At 36.8% G+C, this 26,873-nt stretch overlaps 1 protein-coding gene across 2 annotated transcripts in view; it reads left to right on the top strand.

The window, feature by feature from the left end:
* The first annotated feature begins 2,980 nt into the window (after positions 1-2,980).
* Positions 2,981-26,873, top strand: part of dapk2b (death-associated protein kinase 2b) — a 44,926-nt gene continuing 21,033 nt past the window's right edge. The window contains exons 1-3 of one of the 2 annotated variants that reach the window (XM_048158477.1): positions 2,981-3,128; positions 4,058-4,243; positions 26,385-26,606. In XM_048158477.1, coding sequence (XP_048014434.1) covers positions 4,167-4,243; positions 26,385-26,606 — 299 coding nt within the window. In that variant the 5' untranslated portion in view covers positions 2,981-3,128; positions 4,058-4,166. Of the gene's footprint in view, positions 3,129-4,057; positions 4,244-26,384; positions 26,607-26,873 lie in introns of those variants that run through there. The other variant, XM_048158478.1, reaches the window with a different exon arrangement.

Here is a 26,873-nt window from a genome sequence, read left to right as displayed (position 1 = left end):
TTATTGAATACTTAAGAAATGTTACTGAAACTTGCGTCATTATAATCATCCAATTCTGTTTTTTTTTTTTTTTTTTTTTTACTTATGCATGATTATACAATAAATTTCTATTGCATACAATTGTTGTGTAGTTTTTATATACACCTTTATCGTCGGTCTCAGCAGCTGCGCTCTACATGAACAATACCAGGTCTTCCTACATGAAAACAAACTGTTTCACAGGAAATACTGCATTAGCACAACAATAGAGTTCCTGTTTTTGTGATGGTCATATTTTAAAATATTAAACCTTGCAACATCTGAAAATATACTCTTCATTTTTAGGGTCAATGACGTGACGGGTCATTTTTTTCCCAAAGGACTTAATAAAAAACAAAGATATGACATACAAAGTATGTAAGATGGCACAACTAGATCTCTTTTATTCAATCCAAAAGGTTTTAATTATATTTTGCTACATATAAAGGTATTTTAAAGATTTTGAAGTGTCAAAATGTCATTCGGTTTAACCGTCCAAAGGCCAATACAGCCATTTCATTTGTGATTAAAATATCTTAAAATGTAATAAATGTATATATTTTTTATTCTGGAATGATTTTATAACATCATATATCAACATAGTGCAAAATGGTATTAAAATTATGTGTAGAAGTCATTGCTTTGTTATGAGAAAGAATGTCTGGAAAAATGAACTTCATTGATGTCATTCAGAGTAACCGATATAAAGGGACCATTTTGGATCAAGTAGAATAGGAAAGGTGTGGGACGTTCAGCGTAAGCTTTTGAAACCCTTTGAAGCTGCACTGAAACTGTGATTTTGACCTTCAACCATCTGGAGTCCATCACTATATTGGAGAATAATCCTGGAAAGTTTTCATCAAAAACATTAATGAGTTTTTCAAATAGTTAAAAGAGAGTTAGTTACTTTGCTTCATGACCATGTGGTCCTGTGCAGGTGTCTGAATGATGTCACATCCTGTCACATGATATTGACCGCATGACTTGATCCAAAATGGTCCCTTGGCACGTGTTGATACTTTAAAATATAAAGGGACCATTTTGGATCAAGTCATGCGTTCAATATCATGTGACAGGATGTGACATCATTCAGACACCTGCAAAGGACCACATGATCGTGAAGCAAAGTTACTAACTCTCTCTTAACTATTAGAAAAATTCATGTCTTCACTCGTTCATAAGCATGTCCCGAAACATCAGGTCATTCGGTACAACCGCTATAAAACATGGAAAATGTTGTAATATTTTAAAAACTTGTTTTGCTAAAATATCATCATTTCTTAAAACCAAGTGTCATTCAGTAAAACCGAAATTATGGTTAAACCAAATGACTTTTTTGGTGACAAATTTTGTCCATCTTGTAAAAAATGACAAAATCAGTGTTAATTGATTATAAAAAACACATAATCTCATTGATAACACTTAATAAAACTTCACAATGAATTATATCTCCATTATGTTATTTTTGCACATTTTTGCAAAACCTTAAAGGATTAGTTCACTTTCAAATAAAATATTCCTGATAATTTACTCACCCCCATGTCATCCAAGATGTTCATGTCTTTCTTTCTTCAGTCAAAAAGAAATTTTAAACGTCTGGTATCGTTTTAAAAGGGCTTTAAACGATACCAGACGAGAAATAAGGGTCTTATCTAGCGAAACGATCTGTCGTTTTCGAAAAAAAATGTAAATGTATATGCTTTATATACACAAATGATCGCCTTCCAAGTGGTTCCGCCAAAACCGCACTTTCGTATTCTTCAAAAAGCTTACGCTGTATGTTATACACCTTCCTTATTCTACTTACGGAAAAAATGTAACTGCCGCTGTGTTCGTTCCGTAAGTAGAATAGGGAAGGCGTAGGACATACAGCGTAAGCTTTTGAAGCCCTTTGAAGCTGCACTGAAACTGTAATTTTGACCTTCAACCGTTTGGGCTCCATTGAAGTCCACTATAAGGAGAATAATCCTGGAATGTTTTCTGTAAAAACCTTAATTTCTTTTTGACTGAAGAAAGAAAGACATGAACATCTTGGATGACATGGGGGTGAGTAAATTATCAGGAAATTTTAATTTGAAAGTGAACTAATCCTTTAATCGTCAATGACCCCTACATTATTTATCGACTATATAGTGTCTCAAACAGATGCACCTCTGTTGTTGCTTATTATGTCCAGCAGATGGCGATAACAGTGCAAACATAATACAGCAAACACAAGCAATAAAGACAGCAGGCTAAATTATTGATTTAGTATCCTTGACTCCAAAATTCACAGCGTGCCCTAATAAATCATTCATAGTTGATACAAACTGATTCGCGAACCGGGTTTGACCGAATCACTGAAAAGGAACCGAACCAAATGAACTGGCCTACTCAAATCAGACATAATCATAGATTTTTGGTTTTAATAAATAGCAAGATATGTAAATTGTTTCGAGTATATTATACGCTTCAGTAAATTGTTTCGAGTAAATTATACGCTTCAGTAATCATGAACGCTGAAGCGTATAATATAGGCTACTCAAAACAATTTACATATCTTGTTAGCTATTTATTAAAACCCTATTTCGTATAATTGTTACTGTCATTTATTTCCAGTAGATATTATTTGTAACGTTTCCACTCTAGTCAAATTATTAGTTTACTCCAAATGTTCTGTGTTTTTGTCGAGCTGCAGTCTTCATGTCTATCCAACACATGGCAACAAAGCTTAAAATTGAATATTTTGGAACAAGAGCACAAACATGCTGTGGAAAAAGCCGAAATATATCGAGTAATCTAAGTTTGAACGATTAAAATAGCCAAAAAACTGACTGAAATCAAGTTTAAAAGAGCATTTTGATTAGAAAACGAACTATTCAAATCAATTTCTAAATGACGGTGTGTTTGAAACGGTTCAACTGATTCACTAGAAAGATTTGGCAATCTGACATCACCGCTGCGCTCAACAGGTGGCGCGTGAGCGAGCTCGAGATTGACAACATAAGCGCGCGCGCTCATCCAGTCTCCAGTTGAACAGCGCGACTCGCGCATAAGACGAGCTCAGACACGGGAATATGCTACAAATGTCAGCGGAATACGGTAATATAAGAGTCATTTCTTAAAAAGAGGTAAGACATCCCATTTTATTATTATATAGCCTTTTATATATCGAATAAATGAAGTTCTTGTAGTTCGTTTCTTGTAAAACTTGTGAACAGTCAAACAGGAGGAGAAATTATTGTGTGAATGTTTCTCATGGTCATTATCCAGCAAACAGTGAACGTTCTCAGAACTTCTCTAACGTTCTAACAAAGTTATGAACAAGCGTTCTATTTACATTAATAGAACGTTTGTTCAGAGTTATCTGTTCTTTAATAACTTTATGGAACGTTTTTTAAATTCCGTGTTTTTAAATGTCGCTAACTTTCTAAAAATGTCTGCAAAATTAACAAAAGGAAGGTTCCCTCAAAGTTTGCACAACCAAAAATGTTTATAAAACTGGTTATTTTGAAAATTCAGAGCACATTATGTATATAATGTTTACATAACCTAATGGGAAGGCTAGAAAACGTTCTTAGTACATATGTTTGTTAACTGGGTATGCAGCGCTTATAGTAATAGAGTATAACAAACAACAGTAACAGTTTATGAGGTAAATATTTATCATAATATCATCAATATATTCTACTTTTGTAACAATAAAGCTGTAAGTACAGTCAGCCTGTCAGAACACTAATGCTGCCCAGGGTGGTTGGCATTTAAACACCTAGACAGCAGTCTCAATTTCACCTGATAATTCTCTTGACATTGAACCCTCATTTTCCTCTAAAGAAAGTCATTTGATCACTTTTAATGACCTTATATGTATGTCCGCTTTGACATTTCATTCTTCGGTAAGCTAAACATGAAGTGCCAAGGTTTTTTTTTTACATTATCACATTGCATTATACATCCTAATAAGGAAAATGCAATACATTTTCTTACACCTTCTTGCAAGTGAAGGAATGCAGTGCAGCATGCTGGAACATGTGCTTATGTGAGTGTCTGTGACTTTCAGAGTTGCACCCTACAATTCAACAGAACTTCCCTGAGCTTGTGTGATTCTCGAGGGACACTTTAAGACAGATTTGGCCTGCTGTCCCTTGTTTACCGAGACATCATCATCAATGAGGACATTAGGAATGGCTGTGTTCAAACAACAAAAAGTGGAGGATTTCTATGATATTGGTGAAGAACTTGGAAGGTGAGTGATATGATTGGTTGCCTGAGGATGTCTTATAATTGCTTCCTGCTTTTGTTTGTTGTTGACTAGCTGGTGAGCTGCATGAAGGATATTTACAGGACAGGTTAAAATCTGGTGAGCTAGAAGAAAGGATTTCCCTTATAACTTGACAAGTCACTGGACATTAACAAAATGCATCCAAAGTATTATATAATCATTTATGTACCCTTATGTTGTTTTAAATTTACTTTTTCTTCTGTGGAACACAAAAGAAGATATTTTGAAGAATGTTCCAACTGTTTTTGTTCATATAACAAAAGTCAATGGCACGGTTGCCAGGTTTTCACAACAAAACCTGCCCAATTGCTATTAAAAATTAGCCCAAAACTAGCTCAATTGCGTTTCAGGGGGGTCCCCCGGTAAAAACCGCGCTCTGATGGTTAAAATCCGTGTTATTGGCGGGGTTCTCCTGCTAAAATTCACATTCCAGGGGATAAATACCATGTTTTTTGGAGTCGCTTCAACCCGCGGACATGAAAAACAACCCGCGATAACAGTGTTAAAGTAGCCCAATTCCACGGGAAAACTGCGTTTTTCGGACAGTGGGGTCCAGTGTTGCTTTGGGCCCTTTCATTAAGTGGACAAACAAACACAAAGACATTTTTCAGATTTTTAACATATTATATTGTTGTCAATAATCTTAAAGTCGCCACAAGTTACGATCTTTTCTTCCCTATTGTGATGTATATCCAAGTGAAACACTTCTCGAACAAAAAAAAAAAGTAGGGTGGGACTTGATTTTGTCCATCGGGATTTGATTGGATCATTGTCATTTGCTATTGCTGTGATGTCATGTGAGTGACAGGTGCTCCGCCCTTGTACCAGTACACATATCATCAGATAAGAGATGTGGTTGCAAGAGGGGGGAAGTTATTTTGATTAAAGATTATGAGGGCGCATGCATTTTAAAACAACAATGATGTGCTACAATAAATCATTTTTAATAAATACTACAATACTCCATTAAAAAAGCTTTATCCATTTTGATTTCATGGCGACTTTAACTGTTTTCTGTTTGTGTTTTGTGGACGTTCATTGTATGCACAAACAAAACACAAAAACATTTATAATTTCTGGAAGAACTATCATATTACATTTATTGATCTTAGAAATGACATATTCATTGGAAAAATATGGTCCACTGAACAAAAACGCGAGCCCCCCACCCTCCTTTCCCTTGGCACCAGTTCTTCAATTCTTGAGTCATGTTTTGTTCTCTCTTACAAAGCACACTCCCCTAAAAAGCTGCCCCAACAGGCAAGCGGCAAGCCTAATACTTATTAATGCAAAAAAACCTGCATTTCTACCATTTCAGCAGAAGGAAGTTGCAAATCCATCTAGACAGGAAGTTCTAAACAACGTGAACATTCAGGAAAGGTGTAGTCTCACACCCAGTTGACTTTCGTGTCTCGCCCCTGGCCTTAGGTTACAGGTGAAAGTCACCCTTTGGCACTTATCTGTCATTAGTTTCCCTTATCAAAACTTGTGCAAGAAAGGCCATAAAACTCTTCTCCAGGCATCCTCCCGTAATTCGGAAAGGTTGTTCCTTTTTGTCACAGAGTCCTCCTAGTTGAGGTACTAAGGGCAGAAAGACAGATGTTGGTTATTGTTTGCAATATGTAACAGCTCAGCCATCTGTCTGGATGGCTTTGTGTCCACTCAATGGCACAGTTTCTATGACACACCCTGGATTAGATGAGATACCTGACCTCCCTTGCAGGACTGTAACTGAGAACGGGACTGATAGTGCTGTACGTTTACACAGAGGGAGTTACTTTATATTAATGAAGGGCCAGTTTTGTGTTTTCAAACCTTTAATGCCGCTAGATTTTTAGGCTTGATTTTCTGAAAAACTCACATTTGATATTAAAGAGTTAGTAATTACTCACCCTCATGTCATTCCAAACCTGTAAGACCTTCGTTCATCACACGAATTAAGATATTTTTGATGACATCTTAGAGATTTCTGTCCCTCCATAGACAGCTATTGACGCTTCAAAAAGTTCAAAAAGAGATTGTGAAACTAATCCATATGAATTGAGACTCAATCGCTTTATATGACGGACAGATTGAATTTAGGCTTTTATTCACATATAAACATTGATCAGCGAACATAAACAGAAGCTCAACCGAACCTGCGAAACAGGAGAATGAAGCTCATTGGTTCTCGCACTTGTCAATCAAACATGCTTGAGCTTCCGTTTACCATATCTGATGTGTGAGTTGATCAATGTTTATATGTGAATAAAAGCTTGAATTGAATCTGTTCATCATACAAAGTGATTGTGTCTCTTCAGAAAATTTAAACTAAACCACTAAATTCATATGGATTAGTTTTACGATCTCTTTATGAACTTTTTGAAGCATCAAAGTGGTAGTTGCATAGCTGTCAATGGAGGGAATCAAAAAGCTCTTAATTTGTATTCTGAAGATGAACAGGGTTTGGAACGACATGAGGGTGAGTAATAAATGACAGAAATTTCATTTTTGGGTGAACTAACCCTTTGACAGTTTGAAGTTTGCATGTTGCTTAGCTAACAGCATAATAGCATAGGCCTACATATTGGAATGCTTTACTGGCCTAAAGGCACATTCACTCCATGAACGATAACTATAAAAATAACTATAACTATATTTGCATCCACACCAACAGACGATATTGTTCTGTTTATTATAAGCTTGTTGTGGTTTTGTCCTCTGCTGCTTTAAATGCTCAAGCAGGATGGATTCTGATTGGCTGTCAGTGTTCTTATGGTTCTGGAAGTGAAAGTGATTCCAACAAAATTGTTCTTCTGTGTCATTATTGATATTGTTGTGGACTTCCCTATTCTCATAGAATTAGAATGACTATTAAAACTTTATAGTCATCGTCCTTGGTGTGAATAGACCTTAAATCGAAAGAACCCATCTCCAATTCTCTATGATATTCTGATTTCCAGAAATGGCTTGGTTCTTATTTCAGTGTAAGTCTATGGGATTTTTTCCCCGCCCGTTTTATCATCCCCCAGGCCAAATTCACATGTTCTTTACTAAGAATGCATTGCAACGAGCTCAGTGTGGTGGAAAAGATGGTGGAGAAAGTGGGAGAAGTGTTAAAATATTGTAGTTTCATTGAGTATTTTTAGTATTAAGTATTTTTGTAGTACTATACCCTATATTCGTGTGTGCTATGCTATGTATTTTATGCTTATTAGAGTATCGAGGTATGCATTTGACGTCACCGTCGGCCAAAGTGACTGTGGTTATGCCCACTGAGTTGCAAAAAGAAGGCAGTGGCAGCATTAGTTTTCAGCGTGAATGCCAAAATTTGAGGTATATTTTTACAGACTGCCGAGAGCTAAAGAAAAGAGAAGCAAATGAATCGCTGAAATTCACAGAAATAACTGGACTCCAGGCAGAGAAACATGGATTTGCAGTTATCATTTTGTGTCATAATGTTGAATTTTGGGGTAAAATCATACCCTGTATATTGTATTGTTATATATTGTGTTGACAACTCATCGATTAAATATTTACCATCTTATATTCTGCATAATTGGATGGTTTTCGATAAAGACTGACAAAAACTTTACAAGTTTTAGGACTGGATGATATATATAATATTGATATAAGTGACCACCCAGATTTAATAATAATAAAAAACAAAGATATGACATCCAAAGTAAGATAGTACGACTAGATCTCTTTTATTGAATCCAAAAGGTTTTAATTATATTTTGCTACATATAAAGGTATTTCAAACATTTTGAAGTGTCAAAAGGTCATTTGGTTTAACCATTCAAAGGCCAATACAGCCATTTAATTTGTGATTAAAATATCTTAAAATGTAATAAATGTATATATTTTTTATTCTGGCTTGATTTTATATCATCATATATCAACATAGTGCAAAATGGTATTAAAATTACGTGTAGAAGTCATTGCTTTGTTATGAGAAAGAATGTTCGGAAAAATTTATTTCATTGATGTCATTCGGAGTAACCAATATAAAGGGACCATTTTGGATCAAGTCATGTGGTCAATATCATGTGACAGGATGTGACATCATTCAGACACCTGCAAAGGACCACATGGTCATGAAGCAAAGTAACTAACTCTCTTTTAACTATTTGAAAATTCATGTTTTCACTTGCTCATACGCATGTCCCGAAACATCAGGTCATTCGGTACAACCGCTATAAAACATGGAAAATGTTGTAATATTTTAAAAACGTGTACGAAATATAAAATGTTTGATTGTACCTTTGTTAGCTAGCTAGATATCAGTCTGTTAGCATTGTTTGAAAATATCATAATTCGGTATAACCAAAAGTGTCATTCGGTAAAACCGAAATTTTGGTTAAACCAAATAACATTTTTGGTGACAAATTTTGTCCATCTGGTAATAAATGACAAAAGCAGTGTTAACTAATTATAAAAACCACAATCTCATTGTTAACACTTAATAAAACATCAAAATTAATTGTCTCCATTATGTTTTTTTTTACACTTTTAAAAACCTTATTCGTGTTGACAGGCAAATTTACTTTATGTATTTCCCCGGCGTCGAAATCAGTCACATCTAAAAGTCAGGAAACACAATTCCTGGCTGCATGTCAATATCCATCTTTGGTAAGTTGTAAAGAACACTATATCGAATCCAACCTTTAGTTTAAACTGATAATTATTTGTTTTACTCATGTTTTCGCAGTTTCCCTTAATAAATCCAGTCATGCGGAAGGCTCTTTTGCCACTCAGTTCGGCTGAGGGGGCTTGTTCCAATGGGAAAGTGACATCAATGCATACCCCATTGTGTTTTTAGCTTAGCAACATGCTAACTCTAATTATATCAAATGCTAACTGAAATCGCCTGTATGGAGCACTTTTTGGGCGTTGAGTTGATGTTTCAAATTAGTCACTTATCTGGTTCTGTGATCGTTAGGATGCTGTATTAGAAGGCAGTTTCCTATGTAGGCCACAGACACTGTCAGCTCAGTACTGAGCTTTAGTGTTAGGTTTAACCTTTACTTAGTAATAGCCTATATATGAGCCGATAGTGATTTTTACAGCAGAGAAGATACAATAAACCTCATTTTGTAGAGATGACTACAACAAAAAGTACAAAAGCTAAAAGTTGTTAGCTTGTTAGCAATGTGTGTTAATAGCAATCAGGTCCTCAATATACTTAAGCCTAAAAATTGTTCGTTCTCTTTGCAATGTTTTGGTTTCTTGTTTCGGAATGATACCTCAATTCCCACAGACATGTCATGGAGGGTCAGCCTCGTTTAAAGAGTGGAAATACTACTCACGCACACAGACACATATCTTGCGTGTGAAAGAGGAAATAGCTCATTTGTGGTTTCACAGAGCTGTGTGTGATCTGTAACACATTAGCAGCTGCAAACATGCCTGTTAGAAGAGGACAGAGAGAGAGATACTGAAGGGAAACATAAAGACACTTAAACGCAAAGAGTTGTTCACACTCACAAACTCCCACCAGCCGTCGTGTTCCATGTGGGTTGGAGGAGACTGGCTGTCACAGCACCGCATGAATCACCTGCTTCAAAGGTTGACGATGTGGGACAAATGAGACCCTTTTACACAACCATTTTGTTCCTTGCAGGTGGGGGCTTGTTGCTGATAGGGGCTTTACTCATAAATGATAGGAATCTCCGTTATGGACTGATGAGAGTGAACAAGTTGTCTCAGTCATTGTGCATGTTTGTTACAGCAAATATAATTTAAAAAGAGAAGAAATTTAAGAAAGATGGTGATGTAAATCCAACATTTTTGTAGCATAGTTTGCATTACTAACCACCTTTGCTTATAAGGTATGGCTGTATTGAGAATATATTAACAACACGACATGGCCTAAAAGGGTTGGTTCACTCAAAATGAAAATCATTTACTCACCCTCATGTCGTGACAAACCCCATCTTTCGAAACACAAATGACGATATTTTAAATTAAATCTGAGAGATTTCACCCAAAAACTATAACATGTCACAACATTCATAAAGGGATCATAAAATAAATCCATATGAAACGAGTGATTTATTCCAAGACTTCTTGAGAGACACACAATCACTTTATATGATGAACAGATTTAATTTAGCCTTTTATTCACATATAAACATTGATTAACACTCAAATATTCGAATACTTCCCTACTATATAGTATGCGAAAAACAGTACGCCAACAGAGTAATATGTCCGAATATATACACAGCAAAATCTCAAGAGTTAAATCAACTCTGCTCAGAGTACATATGGTCCCTCTAAATAGTGTTAAAATAACACTGAAGCAGAGTTAAAATTAATGAGATAATTAAGCAATTAATTAAGTGATGATTGTGAATTAGTGATGAACACCTGCTGTTAACAAGCAAAATCACTGAAGAAAAGAGAAACACAAGACTTCAGTCACAGCCTTATTAATTGCTTAATTATCTCATTAACTTTAACTCTGCTTCAGTGTTACTTTAACACTATTTAGAGAGGGACCCTATGTACTCTAAGCAGAGTTGATTTAACTCTGGGGATTTTACTGTGTAGTATTCGAAAAAAAAGTAGGCGAAAAGTACCTGAAGGACCTTCTACTTCCGCTGAGATTCTGAAGTGTGCATTCAATGTCCCATGAGGCAACTGGAGAGGATTTATGAATGGCAGTTTAGCGATGCAACTGACGCTGGTAGGTCACATGACAATAACAACATGGCGGATGTAATGCGTCCAAATTCATTCATACTACCCATGTTCAGAAAATACTTTTTTAACGGTCGCAAAGTAAGTTCAAATTCAAATGTAGTGCCTACTCAAGATTGTACTTCTATCGCGCACAGCCTCACTTTCATCTTTTGAATCTTTTTTTTTTTTTTTGCTCATATCTGATCTGTTTTTCTCATGACAGTGTGAACAGCACAAATCACATGGAATCTGATCTTTTCAAATCCGATTTGTGGCATTTCCAAATGCGGTTCTGAATCTGATACAGGAGATGTTTTGTAATGCGATCTCAGTCTGAACAGTCAAATCGGAATTCATGCGACATTTAAGTCACTCTAGATCAACATTCGTCACAATTCTGCGCTCATGGGAGTCACATTTTACGAAGCTATCAACACAGTTGTGAAAGATAGTCAGTGGAAGGACAGAGATGTGTCACAACTCATAAATATTACAGTGTCAGCTCTGCAAGCAAAACATGAGGGCTCATATCATAAATGTTTAAAATCTCTGCTCTCCTTTTTCACATACTCATCGCTGGCTTCCATGGCAGATCACACTATAAATAAATGTGTAATCGCTTACTTTAATGTCCTCCGTGTTTACTTCTGTATGACAGCGTGCTGCGTGACATCTTTTTATCGTTCTTTTGCGCATGTGGGTCAGTCCAGGACCATGATCTGTTCACATTGGAATCTGATATTGACCGTATTTAAAGCAACAATGTGAATAGCTATACAAAAAAAATCAGATCTGAGCAGTAAATCGGAATTGAGCACTGAAGGCCTTTGCACACTGAGTCCGAAATTTTCGCATGCGTTCTTTCGTATTCGTAATCCTAAAAAATCGTCACGCACAAAGACCTTGCACACCGAGTCCGATGCGTATTAATGAATGCGTTGCGAAAAAAATCGCAAAACAATACAAAATGAAGTCTTCAAGCAGTGAGCACGATTTAGTTGTCCTCTCTCTCCTTAAAAAGAGGAAATATTGGGTCCATCCAATTTCGAGATTGCATAGAGAGAAAGGGGAATTCACCTCATCAAGGAGCTGTGTGATTATCCCGAGCGTTTCAAAGTTTACTTCAGGATGTCAGTGGCTCAGTTTGATGCTTTGCTACTGGCACAATCTGTCTTTATATTCGGTCTCTTTGTATTCCTCACGTTGTTTGTCATTCAGTGCTGCTGTTTTGGCATTCGGGATTTTTGCGTTCGCGTACGGTGGCTCTGAATTGTCAAAACGTCTCTCAAAATGCGTGCCACGGATGCGGAAAACGCAGAAAATCGAACCTGATCCGAATAATTTTTAAAGTTTCGGAGGCAGTGTGCAAACGTGATTGACATAACGTGAGGTCGAATTTATTTTTTAACGTGCGAAAATTTTGCATGCGAATTTCGGACTCAGTGTGCAAAGGCCTTAAGGCTTGCAGTGTGAATGTAACCTAAAGGTCTGTAATTCCAAATCCGATTTTTGTGCATATCCGTTTGAAATCAGATCAGATTTAGCGAGTGTGAAAGGCACGTGAAATACGATTTTTTTTCAAGCTACATTCATATGTGGTTTAAAATCCTATTCAAATCGCATTTCTGGAAATCAGTTTCAGTCTGACTGCTTTGATTGCATTTCGAGTGGTTTATGTGACTTTCTCACAGCACGTAAAACTAAACGCCAGACGTTGTTATAGGAAACATGCTGAAAGTCACAACAGAAACAAGGTTGTGTTGTTGCAAAGTGCCGGACAGCTAAAAATACAATATATCAGAAAGATATTTTGAGGCCGACGAAGACAACAGCAGTAGTCCAGTGCAGCGGCTACATAATACAGTGCTTCCCACACATAGACTTTACTTGGGCGGGCCGCCCACGTATAATAACGGCCGCCCAAGTATATTCGGAGACACATTTTTGCTTTTATTATTTTTATCCTCTTATACTTTTATATCCGCGCAAGATAATGAAACCATCCGCGATTGATAAACTAGACGTTTCGTACCTGCTCATTATGTGTGCGTCAGAACTGTTTACTCCCGCTAACATTCAAACGGGCGCTGCATTTTGCAAAATCACAAGGGGGCGCTGTTGCGCTTTATACAAGCTCGCGCAACAGCGCTTCAGACTGCTTCAAAGTGATTCTCAATCAATGAAAAGCGCAGATTTATGCCAAGCGATTGCTAATGAACTCAAGTTGATGAATTATTACAATGTCTACTTTATGGCTTTTATATAAAATGTTTTAGACGATTGTAAGAATCTGAAGGATCAGCCTGCAATAGTACAGACATTTCAAAATAAGAGTCCCGGTGTATTTTGGGCTTGTTTATAATTAAAAGTCACACGCTACGTTTTTTCTTTTTCTTTTGGGCATTATTGGTATTTTGGTTACACAATAAATTGTATTTAAGTTGATTTCCATTTAATTCATAGTAAATTATTGTAGTCTCCCCCACAGGAAGAAAAGACTAAGAACATTATTTGACACATATATTATTCATTTTATAAATTTTACTAGTAAAATCTGTGTCCCATTCACTGAGAGAGACACTATATGACAGCAAGGAGAACATAGGAAAAGGTGAACCATTTAAATGCTGTAATTTTGCACAATTTACAATGCATAATAATGCAAAATGTTAGTATGTAATTAAATGTATATGTTATTTAATTAAAATTAATTTCAATAAATAAAAATACTGTTAAAAATCACACATTGTTTGTTTGTCACATGTAGTAGACCATTTTTGTGCCGTGGGTAATAGGAGGATTTTTCACCCGGCTACCACCGCAAGTATATTTTAAACCTGTGGGAAGCACTGTAATATCATGTTGTAAATAAGACAACATCTGTATTGCAAACCCCTACATGTTGCGGTTGTTGTTGTTGTTTTTGATGTATACCTAGCAACGCAACGTCATTGCCATAGAAACCAATGCAGATATTCCGGAAAAACAAAAGAGCGGCATGGGACACACAAATTGGTCAATCAGATTCCAATCGGATACACAAAGAATCAGTGTGAACGTAGCCTTAGGTTTGGATTTATGTAATCCAGTCAGTATATAGTATGTAGTAGTGGCGCAGATACCAGTTCCAGCTAGTTTGATAGTCGACAGGTAAGATGGAGGAAGAGCTCTTATGTAACCAACATACATAGTGATCCTGTTACATTGCTTAACTGTTCTTTTGAGTCAGCGGGCTTTGGCAAATCTGTCTCTTTCATAAGCAAACCTATATTTGGTTAAAGCATTCAGTTTATACATCCGGCATGTGCTGCTGAGCTCAGTATAGACAGATGATGCTGGATGGCCCTCCATGAACAGCATTTAACAATTTTAAATTTAGCCAGACTTGTTTCACAAGAAAAAAAAAAAACACTCATGCCATCTTTTTCATGCCACAAAAAGACAAGTCATGCCATCTTCCCCTTCACTGTCTTGAGGTTAAGCAATAGGAGGAAGTGATGAAAGCCATTGAAGAAAGACGAATTGGTGCATTTTTTAGAGTTGATCTGTTTGGTAATGTCCTGTATATTTTGACAGGTCTCTGCTGCAATATGATAGATGACATTTTATAAATATTTTAAGAGATCATGCAAATCATCCCCATAGCAACACACTATATTCCCAGCTTTTGGTTTGTGAGGGTTTTTTCCCCATAACCACATATCATATGTTTCTGCGTACTCTGTGAGTCATCGTATACTCAATATACAGGGCTGTCGTCATTAGGACAACCAGGTGACAAGAGGGACTCACTAATGTCAATAATGTCCCCACTCATAAATCTGTTGTTCCAGGCTCCCATTAATTTAAATATTATATTAATGGAGAATATTCTCAAACTTTTCTGCCCTGTCAGAGTGAAAGTATATTTATGAGTCATAGAGTGAACACTGCAATGACTAATACTATAAGTAATCATGCCGCACACTTGATAATACAATAGTCAAGACATTTTTGACTCATATTTCACATAAGGAGACAGCTGCCTTTAGACTTTATTCAGAGTGGACGTCTTATATAATTTGACATATACTGTATAGAAACAAGGCTGTAATGGACAGAAGTACAACCCATTCAATAAGTCAGATACCTGAGGGTTGATTGTTCATTATAGAAAACTTATATATTACAATAAAAACTTTCCATTTGCATCAAATATTGTCTACTAGTCAATTTCCATTTTAAAGCTCTGTTGAAGAATCCATTTTTTTCTACGCTCAAGGCCAGACATGTAGGTGTCTGACTACTGAAGTCAATGACAGGTGCTATGGATCCCTACATTGAGCCGACATACAGTCCTGATCGGGGGTATCTGGGTAAAGTTGGCTATTTTAAGCAAGCTAAAACACAGGCTGTCGCAGTCAACACAAAGCTCCCAGTGCGATTATAGTGAATCTTTGTGTATGTCAACAAAAAATTAGTAAAGGAGTTGGAGGAAAGGGGATCTGTCGTAACATCAACGCACATTCCTTGCATTCTTCCCCCCACTGCTGTTTTTCCTCATGTAGCACAAACAAGATGTTTTGATGAAGAATCTGTTAATGTTTTCTCTGCAAAAAAATCATCTGTCCAGAGTGTTGAAAAGGAAGTATTCGGCAGCTGTGAAGTGAAGGAGTTGAAAAGCTGTTATGATAGATTGTGTGGGAGGGTTGACAGTCTGTGTTCAGTTAGAGAGGAACTCGCTGGCAGGATTTAAAAGAAATGACATCCATAATGCAATAATATTTTATTGTTTTTACATGAAATGAGTTCTTCCGGTCCTGTATGCTGATTGTTCAATGAAATATGCACTTGTTCCCTTGTGATGGAATAAAAACACACACTCTGTTGTTTTAAAGACCGATAATGGATGCATTAACATCTGTTCCATCCTTTTGTCAACGCAGAGGACACAGTTTTTCATATATACACACATGGATACAATGAAACTCAGTGTTATAATGTCCCCTCGGGCTATCATACTGGACCTGTATTTGAATATTGTACTGGCGCCGTTCGGTCAAGCGCACAGCCAGTGAGGTCCTGCGGCTAATAACCAGCAGCTGTTGGGAGTGGAAAGTCCACTGAGACCTCCAGCTGTCAAAAACACAAGCGGGCTTAGAACAGAGACTAGTGGCACGCCTGCTATGGGATGCCTCTCTCCTCCCTCAGCTTTTCTGCAAATTGCTCCTCCGACAAAGCATTTAACACCACTGTCAAACAAACCAAGACAAATTTTTGAATGTCAGGATCAGTTTGTGAAATGTTTGGTTTGAAAGAATGCCTTTACAGGCAAAATTCAATCCTTTTTATGGAGCCCCGCACATGACATGTGCATGATTTATAAATCGAGGGAACGAATAAGTAAATTGTGCACATAATTTATAAATCAAGGGAACGACTTAGTAAATCGTGTGCTTGATTTATAAATCGAGGGAACGAATAAGTAAATCATGCACACGATTTAAAAATTGAGGGAATGATTTAGTAAATCTTGCACATGATTTATAAATCGAGGGAACGAATAAGTAAATCATGCGCATGATTTATAAATTGAGGGAACGACTTAGTAAATCGTGTGCACAATTTATAAATCGAGGGAACGAATAAGTAAATCGCGCACGATTTATAAAATTGAGGGAACGACTTAGTAAAGCGTGCGCATGATTTATAAATCGATATAAATCGAGGGAACGAATAAGTAAATCGTGCGCACGATTTATAAAATTGAGGAAACGACTTAGTAAATCGCATGATTTATAAATCGCATGATTTATAAAATCGAGATTTATAAATCGAGGAAACAAATAAGTAAATTGTGCGCACGAATTTATAAATTGAGGGAACGACTTAGTAAAGCGTGCGCACGATTTATAAATTGAGGGAAACGAAATAAGTAAATTGTGCGCACGATTTATAAATTGAGGGAACGACTTAGTAAAGCGTGCGCATGATTTATAAATCGAGGGAACGAATAAGTAAATCATGCGCATGATTTATAAATTGAGGGAACGACTTAGTAAATCGTGTGCACGATTTATAAAATTGAGGGAACGAATAAGTAAATCATGCGCACGATTTATAAATTGAGGGAACGACTTAGTAAAGCGTGCGCACAATTTATAAATCGAGGGAACGAATAAGTAAATCCTGATTTAAAAATTGAGGGAACGCATGATTTATAAATTGAGGGGACGACTTAGTAAATCGTGTGCACGATTTAAAAATTGAGGGAACGAATAAGTAAATCATGCGCACGATTTATAAATTGAGGGAACGACTTAGTAAAGCGTGCGCACAATTTATAAATCGAGGGAACGAATAAGTAAATCATGCGCACGATTTATAAATTGAGGAAACGACTTAGTAAATCCTGCGCATGATTTATAAATCGAGGAAACAAACGCAAATTTATAAATTGAGGGAATAAAAGTTGTGCGCATGATTTATAAATCGAGGGAACGAATAAGTAAATCATGCGCACGATTTAAAAATTGAGGGAACGACTTAGTAAAGCGTGTGCATGATTTATAAATTGAGGAAACGCGCATGATTTATAAATCGAGGGAACGACTTAGTAAAGCGTGTGCATGATTTATAAATCGAGGGAACGACTTAGTAAAGCGTGTGCATGATTTATAAATCGTGCGCATGATTTATAAATTGAGGGAACGACTTATAAGTAAATCATGCGCACTATTTATAAATTGAGGAAATGACTTAGTAAATCCTGCGCATGATTTATAAATCGAGGAAACAAATAAGTAAATTGTGCGCATGATTTATAAATTGAGGGAACGAATAAGTAAATCATGCGCACGATTTAAAAATTGAGGGAACGACTTAGTAAATCCTGTGCATGATTTATAAATCGAGGGAACGACTTATGAATTTAAGTAAATTGTGCGCATGATTTATAAATCGAGGGGAACGAATAAGTAAATCATGCGCACAATTTAAAAATTGAAGGAACGACTTAGTAAATCCTGTGCATGATTTATAAATCGAGGGAATGAATAAGTAAATCGTGCGCATGATTTATAAATCGAGGGAACAAATAAGTAAATCGTGCGCACGATTTATAAATTGAGGGAACGACTTAGTAAATCCTGTGCATGATTTATAAATTGAGGTTACAACTTAGTAAAGCGTGCGCACGATTTAGTAAATCAATTTAGCCTACTATTTTTTTTCCTGCATGTCATGTGCGGGACCCCATACATTTTAATAGGAATCCACGCTATTGAAAATTTCGTATGAGGGTTCAAGTTGATCAACAGGAAGCTTGGTTTTCTGTGTGAACTGTTACATTGCGACACTATTGACAATAACATTGGAGTTTTTTTCACTTTAGAATAATTTATTTTTTGAATGTGTTTACATGCAAAATTATTCCAATATTAATCAGAATATGGCCATATTCTGATTACATAAGCTTTTGTAAATACATTTACAACCAAAACCAGATTAAGCCAATATTCCTGTTTCTTGAAATCTGCATAAAATGGCTGGAATATTCCTGTATTAATCAGATTTTTGGGTCTTAAACACCTTATTCAGAATATCCACCATAACTGAATAGTCATTTACAACTGCATATGTCCAAACAAAGGTAATTTTGGGTCATTTTAAATATGAACTGATCAAAAATTCAAGATGAACAGTAATACTTAACCAGAAAATGTACCTTAATCAGAAAATGATGTGCTTTGAGTAAGATTCGCTATAAAACATACGTTGCCTGATTCTTCATGTGTTGTGACTGGAAAGCTTATTGGCTATAAATGATATTGTTGTGTCCTGTAGAGGTGAAATATGCCTCTAATGTGATAAATGGAAAGAAAACTTGAGACACTGAGTTGTTTTGGTCTAGGTTTGCTTTCTCCCGTGGCTCTGAGAGAGAGAGCGGACATCCCTCGGGATACACGTTCCTGTTCGGACTGTTTTGGTTTTTTCCAGGCCTGTGCTGTGTGTGTATGAGGCAAACCTCTTATCTTATAGGCCCCTCTGAGCTCTCCGTGGACAGCCCGACCCTTTTTCCAGGCGGAGGCCTCGCAGTGTTTGGCGTCCTTGTACCTCAGTGGGTTATTGGTTGTTAAACAAACATAGTTATTGATGTGGCCAATAGTCCCTACTGATTTAGCAATCAAACTTATTCGGTTCTGTTTGCCAAAGGCACTGAACTGTAATGCAATTCTTCTCTTGATTTTATTACATGAACAGAAAACCGCATTAGACACAGTGAGAAAAATGTCCTCTGAGTGAAATAAAAGTTGTTGTTTTAAAATCAGTGTTTCTTGTCTCAGCGTACACATCTCTGTCTTTATTATATTTGCGATTTTGCAATAAAACAAACAGGCAAATTCCCCTTGGCCTTGAGGCTGTGTGCCATCTGGGAACAAACAAACAAAAAAAATCTACCATTACTGCGGTGAATATATATATATATATATATATATATATATATATATATATATATATATATATATATATATATATATATATATATATATATATATATATATATATATATATATATATATATATATATATTTTCGTGACAATTTTCATGGCACATCTCTCCAATTCTAACCTTAATGCATATTCTCAGTAATGATTTTTCATTTAATTCTCAATTAGTACACTATTTTTATGCTGTTTTATCTTTTATTTATTAAATCAGCATAATTTATTGTAGCACACAAAAAAGTACTTTAATGTATAAATATTTTACAATTTAATATTTTTTCTCAGACTAATGAGAATGACATTTTATTTATGGTAATGAGAATTATGGGAAAATCATGACAAAAGCACACATATCACTGGCAAAAATATGCTCAAAGATGGGCAAAAAAATTTAAAAATAAAATCGCAGAAAAAAGTCGACTTGTCTGAGTCTTATATTAACATTTTTGCTTATTTTTGGAGCTATGGTGTGCCGACTTTTTTCTGCTTTTTAATGAGAATTATGGGGGAAATGTGCTTAATTGTCAAAAATAGCATCACTGTTGGGGAAAAAAGTGGGTAACACTTTATTTCAATGGTCCAATTTAGACATTGTACTAACTGTAAGTGCCATTTGCACATACATTTCAACTAACTGTCATCAGAGTATTAGTAGAGTATTAGTAGACTGTCTGCTTGATATCTGCTAACACTTTATTTTGAGGGTGCCCTATTAGACATTCTACTAACTATTACGCTGCATTCACACGGGGCGTCGGCATCAACGCTCGACGGAGGGCGTGTTTGAAGCTTGAGCTGAAGCAACCGTCATAGTACAACAGCCAATCACATTACTTTCCGGTGTTGCATGAATGCAATAGAGTGCCTCAGGGATGACGCATTTTTGTAGGCAAAACCCGGAAGCGAGTTAGCATTTTAGGAATTCCGGTTCCAACGCCGTAAAGTCTAATGGGTTTTTTGAATGGGTTTTTGCTAAATCGCCTGAAATAAGGTCTGTGGTTAACAAAGCCTCTAAATACTTTCACGTTTTGATCTATGACATAAAACACACCAGTTATAACCCACTTGTGATTTTTTAAACTTTTACTGTGTCTTAAAAACGGCGGTTGCTAACAAGTTGCTAAAAGGGACTACTTCCTTTGGCGGGGACTTTAGACGTCATCATGACAAACAGGACATTTGGACAGCATTTTTTCATGAAAAAGTGGATAAGTATTAATAACAGCGCAGATCATGATCAGCGAGCATGTTTTTAAATAAAGTTGTTTTTTAAATACAGTTTGAGGAAACTTGATGGTGACGACGTTGATCCGCGACCATGGTGTGCTGTAGTCCGTTTATAGCCTACTGTTAGTTTTTTATATCTGACCACTTTATTTCAAAATCTATAAATGTTATGTTAACTTGTAAAGATTATCTTGATAGACAAAACGTGTAAGTGTCATAACCCTTTGTTAAACACAGAGCTTATTTTCTGCGATTTTCCAAAAGTCTATGGGAAAAATGCATAGGCTTTCAACCGAGGGAACCCGTGCGCCGCTAACTTCTGGGTTGGCCTACAAAAACACGTCATCCCTGGGGCACTCTATTAGCTAACATCTGTGATCTGATTGGGTGACACCTGCGTTGACACTTGAAAAGTTGAGAAATCTTCAACCGCGAACAATGCGAGTGAAGTGACGCAAATTCAGTTCGGCAACGCATGACATCATCCATTGAAATTTTAGAGAAGAGGTTAATGCCGATGCCCCGTGTGAATGCAGCGTTAGAGATTCTACTGACTATAAGTAATTTTGCAACTACATGTCAGCTTATTCTACTAACCCTAACCCTAGTCTAATGAGAGTTAGATAACATGTAGGTGCAAAGTTACAAAATGTCTAAAGGCGACCATCAAAACAAAGTGTAACCAAAAAGGGCTTCTTCATTCTTCATTTTATTTTAAATATTTTTGGGTGAAATGTGATTCGGACATGTTCTTGAGAGGTTTTATGAGATTCACGAGAATGTATGACCCTCTCTGGGGATGACCAAAAATCTGTAGCCCCACTATCTGTACCAGCAGGTAGAAGAGATATAGGGTGGGATCTAAAATTAGCCCAGTATTTATATGATATACGCACATATACTACTATCGCAGCCTTTATGGAACCTCTCAGTGGGGCTTCATGTGAAACACAGGAAATGACTGGCTGCAATCATGGTCTAATCATCTGCTCGCTGTGCATAATCTACACGGCCTATTCTCACAGCGCATTTGAAACTTGATGCATGAACAAAAACAGCAGGTGACAAACCAAACTTTAGTCTGCAGCATCATATTTTTATATACTTCCCATGTGAGATCAGAGAAAAGGGAACAGGAACACAGAAGTACTTAAAAGATTCAGAAAGTTGTTTGCATGATCTTCTTATCTGTAACTGAACTAATAGTCAACATGTATGTTGTGACATTTTAAAGTGAAACATATTAAAAGAAAGATATATATCAGACCAAGAATGCTATGACTAAAACACAGTCCACTGTTTACATAGTCTGCTGTGGTCTTCTGGAAGACATTCCTACAGATGTCATTGTTTAGAAACCTTGCAAAACATCCCGCACATTTCAAAGAGAAGACATCATCCCTTGTTGTTCTTTTCCCCCTCATCCTGTTATCAATTTTCCCCTAATCCCTCCTCTCTGCTCTGTCCCTCTGTGATGGTACGAGCCGTCTGGCACGAGCACCAGAGGAGTTGGACAATATTTCCTGGTCACAGCTGGTAATGAGCCAGGCCAAATGTACAGACGTGAGGCATGATGTCAAGAACGGCCAGCTTTGTCAGTTTAGAAGCAGTTCGTCTAGATCTGTGGTCTGATAGACACACGCTAGATATAGTCGTGACTCAGAGACACTTCCTAAATCTGCTTACGTCAAGTGCTGCCCATCCATGTGCATCAGGAATGAATTTCTGAATCACTTTTATATCAAAAGAGAAAGAAAGATCCTGTTTTGTATTATACGACCCCCTTTAAAGGGGACCTATAATGTCCCTTTTTTCAAGATGTAATATAAGCCTCTGGTGTCCCCAGAATGTGTCTGTGAAGTTTCAGCTCAAAATACCCCACAGATCATTTATTATAGCAGCTTTAACAGCTCGCGCTTCGGTTGCTCAACAACAACAAAGCAGGAGAATCTCACGCAGCCAAAATGACGATTGTGAGTAACGGTGTTCAGTCTTACATTGTTCAAACCAGAGTCGACACTGATGGAGAGACTCAGAAAGAAGTTACAACTTTTAGAATGTAGTTGTTGTGAAGTTGATTCAACTCATCAACTAGCATGTGCCGTCATGTTGATCTTTTGTGCAATCCAGCGTTGAATTGACCCTTGTTTATAAAGCGTAAAATTACGGCATGGCAACAACACTCCTCCTTACTACAACAACTCTTCATCTTCTCTAAAGCAGCCCAACATTGCCTCGCCCCCTTTGTTGTGTGTTCTCAGGGGCGGGGTTTATGTAAATATTAGGGTTAGTGATGTCACCAACCCAGGAAGAAGTTCCTACCAGCTGTTTGTTGTAGTCCTTATAAAGCTATTTCTGTAAAAGAAAATATCTCCCTTTGCATTGAACTTTGAGTGTTGTAACTTTGTAGATGTTGTTTATGCTCAAACAGCAACATTACACACTAACTAAAGATAAAAAATTGAAATCATAATCAAGGACCCCTTTAACCCTTAAATGCATGACTGTTTCGCCAATCATTATTACTTATTCGGGTCTTTATCGACCCGGATCAATATCTAATATGGAAGGATCTCTACCTGTCGTGATAATATAAAACTCCTCTGATATTAGAGTAACAATTACAGAAGAATAAAATAAAGCATATTTTGTTACCTTTTGGAGCTTGAAAGGGCTCAGTTTGAGCAGATGTTTTATGCCATCATCACTGTCCTCGTCAGAGCTCATTTCCCAGTAAATTCAGCAAATAATGGGCTAGTTTTATGTTTGAGATCATGAATATGAGCCCATTCGCGATCTCAAACATATTCTCAGAACTATATAATTTTCAACATCTTCAAAATCAATATTTCGATCGCTAACAGCTTCACCAGATTCATCCAGTAACAGTTACAGTCATATTTGATTGCGTTCAGTACTTGCTTGCTGAGCCATTTCATGTTTTTCTTATTATTTTGTTTTCTGTCTGAATGAGTCGTCACTTCAGCATTGTGTATCAGACATTGCCACCTTGTGGAATAAAGGTGAATTGCACTTATTCCTTCATCTAAGATTCAATTATTGTTGTGCAGAAAAAATATATGTACACTCATACATACCTCGGGTCGTTAGCGACCCTATAAAATTTATACAAAAAATGAATACAAAAATAGGCATTCTTTTATAATTTTATGATTTTTTTTTTTTTGTTATATTCTTTATAATGAATTGATTGAGGAATACCAAGAAGGTTGATGTCTAACTTTAAAAAATGAACGAGGAGGAGGGTAGTGAATGACATCCCGGGTCACTAAAGACCCGAGGTATGCATTTAAGGGTTAAAACCCTTTATACATTCTTCCTGGACGTTGCTGAATCTGGAATCATTTATCAGTATTGGTGCACCCCTAATTTCTACTTTAATCTTTCCTGCCCGCAGTTTACACAAACCAATAGATAACATGAGCAGCAGACATATTTCATCTGTCAGGATTGACTGTGGAGATATTGTTTGAAATGTTCAAAGCGTGTGTGAGGAAGCAAAAGCGTCTTTGACATAGAAGCGGTGGGTGGGTGGCATTCCTCTTCTCTGTCTCTCTCTTCTCTGAGAGCGTTTTCCTCCCACACCATGACCCCAGTTGGTGCGCGTCCCTGCGGCAGGATTTCCTCTTAGGCTTTCGCTATGTAAGAAATGCTCTTTTCCGAGCTTCTATAGGGAGCTCAAGAACAAAATATCCTTGCAGACATATTGCAGCATTAAAGATCCAACGCATAACTGATTGTTCAGTACAACAGCGTAAACCCAATGGGTTTCACAGGCTAAAAGCAAAGCTATGCCAAGTTACTAAATACTGAACGTGGGCGGTCATATGTTAATGTACTTGTGATGTCTGTATCCCTTGCATAAGAGTCTCTGTAATTAAACTGGAAAATGTGGTGCTATATGTTGAATTTGACGCAGCTAAATAGAGCTTATAGAGACTATTATTAGACTGACACTAATTTGGCTCCAGTTAAGTATTTTCTCTTGTTTCTAATGTTTCTGCCAGTTGGCGTTAAAGGATTTCAAGCATTTCTGTTTACATTTAAGGAAATTAAGCTTTTATTGAAACTATTCCTAGTAATGTCTCAGTGGCATGTTGTCGACATTTGCAGTGGAGGTAAAGTCTCCTCTCTGGGTTTGGATGTTTTAGTCCAGTGTCAATTCATGTTCAAGCAAAGACTATAGAATATCACAAGACGCGTCACTCGTATTATTATGAATGGGAGAAAGTGCAACCCGCAATATGACGGAATAAGTCCCGCCTTCTAAATAAGAGCCAGTCGCTGATTGATAAAGTCATCGCGTCACTGCAGTGGCCGTTAGAAGCTCCGGTTCCTATAGAAACAGTCATATGTGCGCTTAGGACTGCGCATGCGCATTAGCTTGATCCAGCCTGAAAAATACAGTTTTTTTTGTCACGATTCGAGCGTTTAGAAACAAAATTTATGAGGCAGTTGTTGTCAGATTTCATTGGTGATTTCAAATATGAAATTTAATCGAAAGCTTGGCAAACAGCTTTGGAGAATTTGATGTTTCCCCATTCAAAGAGATAGGAGCTGCACTTGCATGCCCGAAAGGAATTTCTAAGTTGGCCGCCGAGTGAAATGACTTGTCTTAAAGGGACTTTGGTTCAAATTTGAATGCATATACTTTATTTACATACATTTTTGCTGCTAGTATTATATTCAATTAATTATGTTTTGTTACTTTTATCTTCAGTTTGAACAATTAATCATATAAAAATGAACACATACAAGAAATATAATGAATAAACACCATAAATTTAGTATGACACGAAGGTGCACATTTTAATTTAACCAAACTGTGATGCTTAAAAAACAACTTACTTATAGATCAGATACAGATTTGTGTTTCAGTTTGATATAGATTCAGATATACCAAAAGTCTCACATTAGTGCCAAAATTAGTCTGTCCATTTCCACCAGTTTGACCCCTTTGATTTGCATTCAGTGTTGTCAATTTATCAACTTTGTAGCTAGATTAGCAACTTTTCACACCCCTTTAACAGCTTTTATTTTTTCAAAAAATGGAACAAGCGACAAATCTAGGGACTTTTTGGACTGCTGGTTAGCATTAAGTCAGTCACTATATCATACTCATTCTGTTGTCTGACAGATAATTATGTAGGCTTAAATGAGAACAGCTTTATTGGACATTCAACTATATATTAAAGTACAGTATGTGAGCACGGATTAGGATCGAAAACATGTGTAAAGTGCCGACAATTGGCACATTCCATCATCTAGCGACATTTATCCACTTTTTGAGCTACACTAATTTCATGTATTTTGTCATTACAACCTTCACATTTGAATCACACTTAAAGATCTAAATGAGTGCATAAGTGAGTGCAAAGAGGGGGAAAAAGTGCTGCCTTTTACTGAAAAAGTGTCACTTTAGGTAAATGAGTGGTTTATATACATTGTTCCTAATGTTCGTTTTATTCTTGTGCTGTCGATTATTTTCTTAAAATAATGTTTGAAGAAAATGTTTTAATCCCCTGGAATGTTTAAATCCTTCAAAACTGACAGATACGATGTGGCAGCTTGTGCTATTGCGTTATTAACCATATCCTAGGGAGATGAATGTTTGAAGTGATTACTCAGATCATTCATCATCTGGCTTATTATGCAGAAGAACTGAATGTTTTTTCTCTCTCTCACTCTTTCTTTTACTCAGTGGGCAGTTTGCTATTGTGAAACGCTGTACGGAGAAGAGTACGGGTGTGGAATATGCTGCAAAGTTCATAAAAAAGCGGCAAAGTCGGGCGAGCCGGAGAGGCGTTCGGCGAGAGGAGATCGAGAGAGAGGTGGACATTCTTCAGGATCTCCAGCACCCCAACATCATCACGCTGCATGACGTTTACGAGAACCGCACTGACGTGGTGCTCATCCTGGAGCTGTGAGTGAGAATACGTCCTCCCACGCCGTTTGTGAAGAGCTACAATTACCCTCTCGCACTGTTGTCCTCACTGTATAGCTCTTAAAGGGGCCACATCCTAAACCCTTTTATCGTTTAATTTTTTCCCTGTCCCTAAGCCAATTTCAAAATTTTATGGCAAGCTGCACCCAAAAGATTAGGAAGCTGACTTGTTGTCTCGTTACCTATGACTTTGCAGGCAGCGTTTGCCTAAATTATCTCACGAAAACTGATTTTGGACTGACTTCA

The sequence above is a fragment of the Megalobrama amblycephala genome, linkage group LG15 (assembly GCF_018812025.1).
Source record: "Megalobrama amblycephala isolate DHTTF-2021 linkage group LG15, ASM1881202v1, whole genome shotgun sequence".
Taxonomy (NCBI): Eukaryota; Metazoa; Chordata; class Actinopteri; order Cypriniformes; family Xenocyprididae; genus Megalobrama; species Megalobrama amblycephala.
Note: the sequence above shows the minus strand (reverse complement) of the source record. Positions and strands in the feature narration are given on the sequence as shown.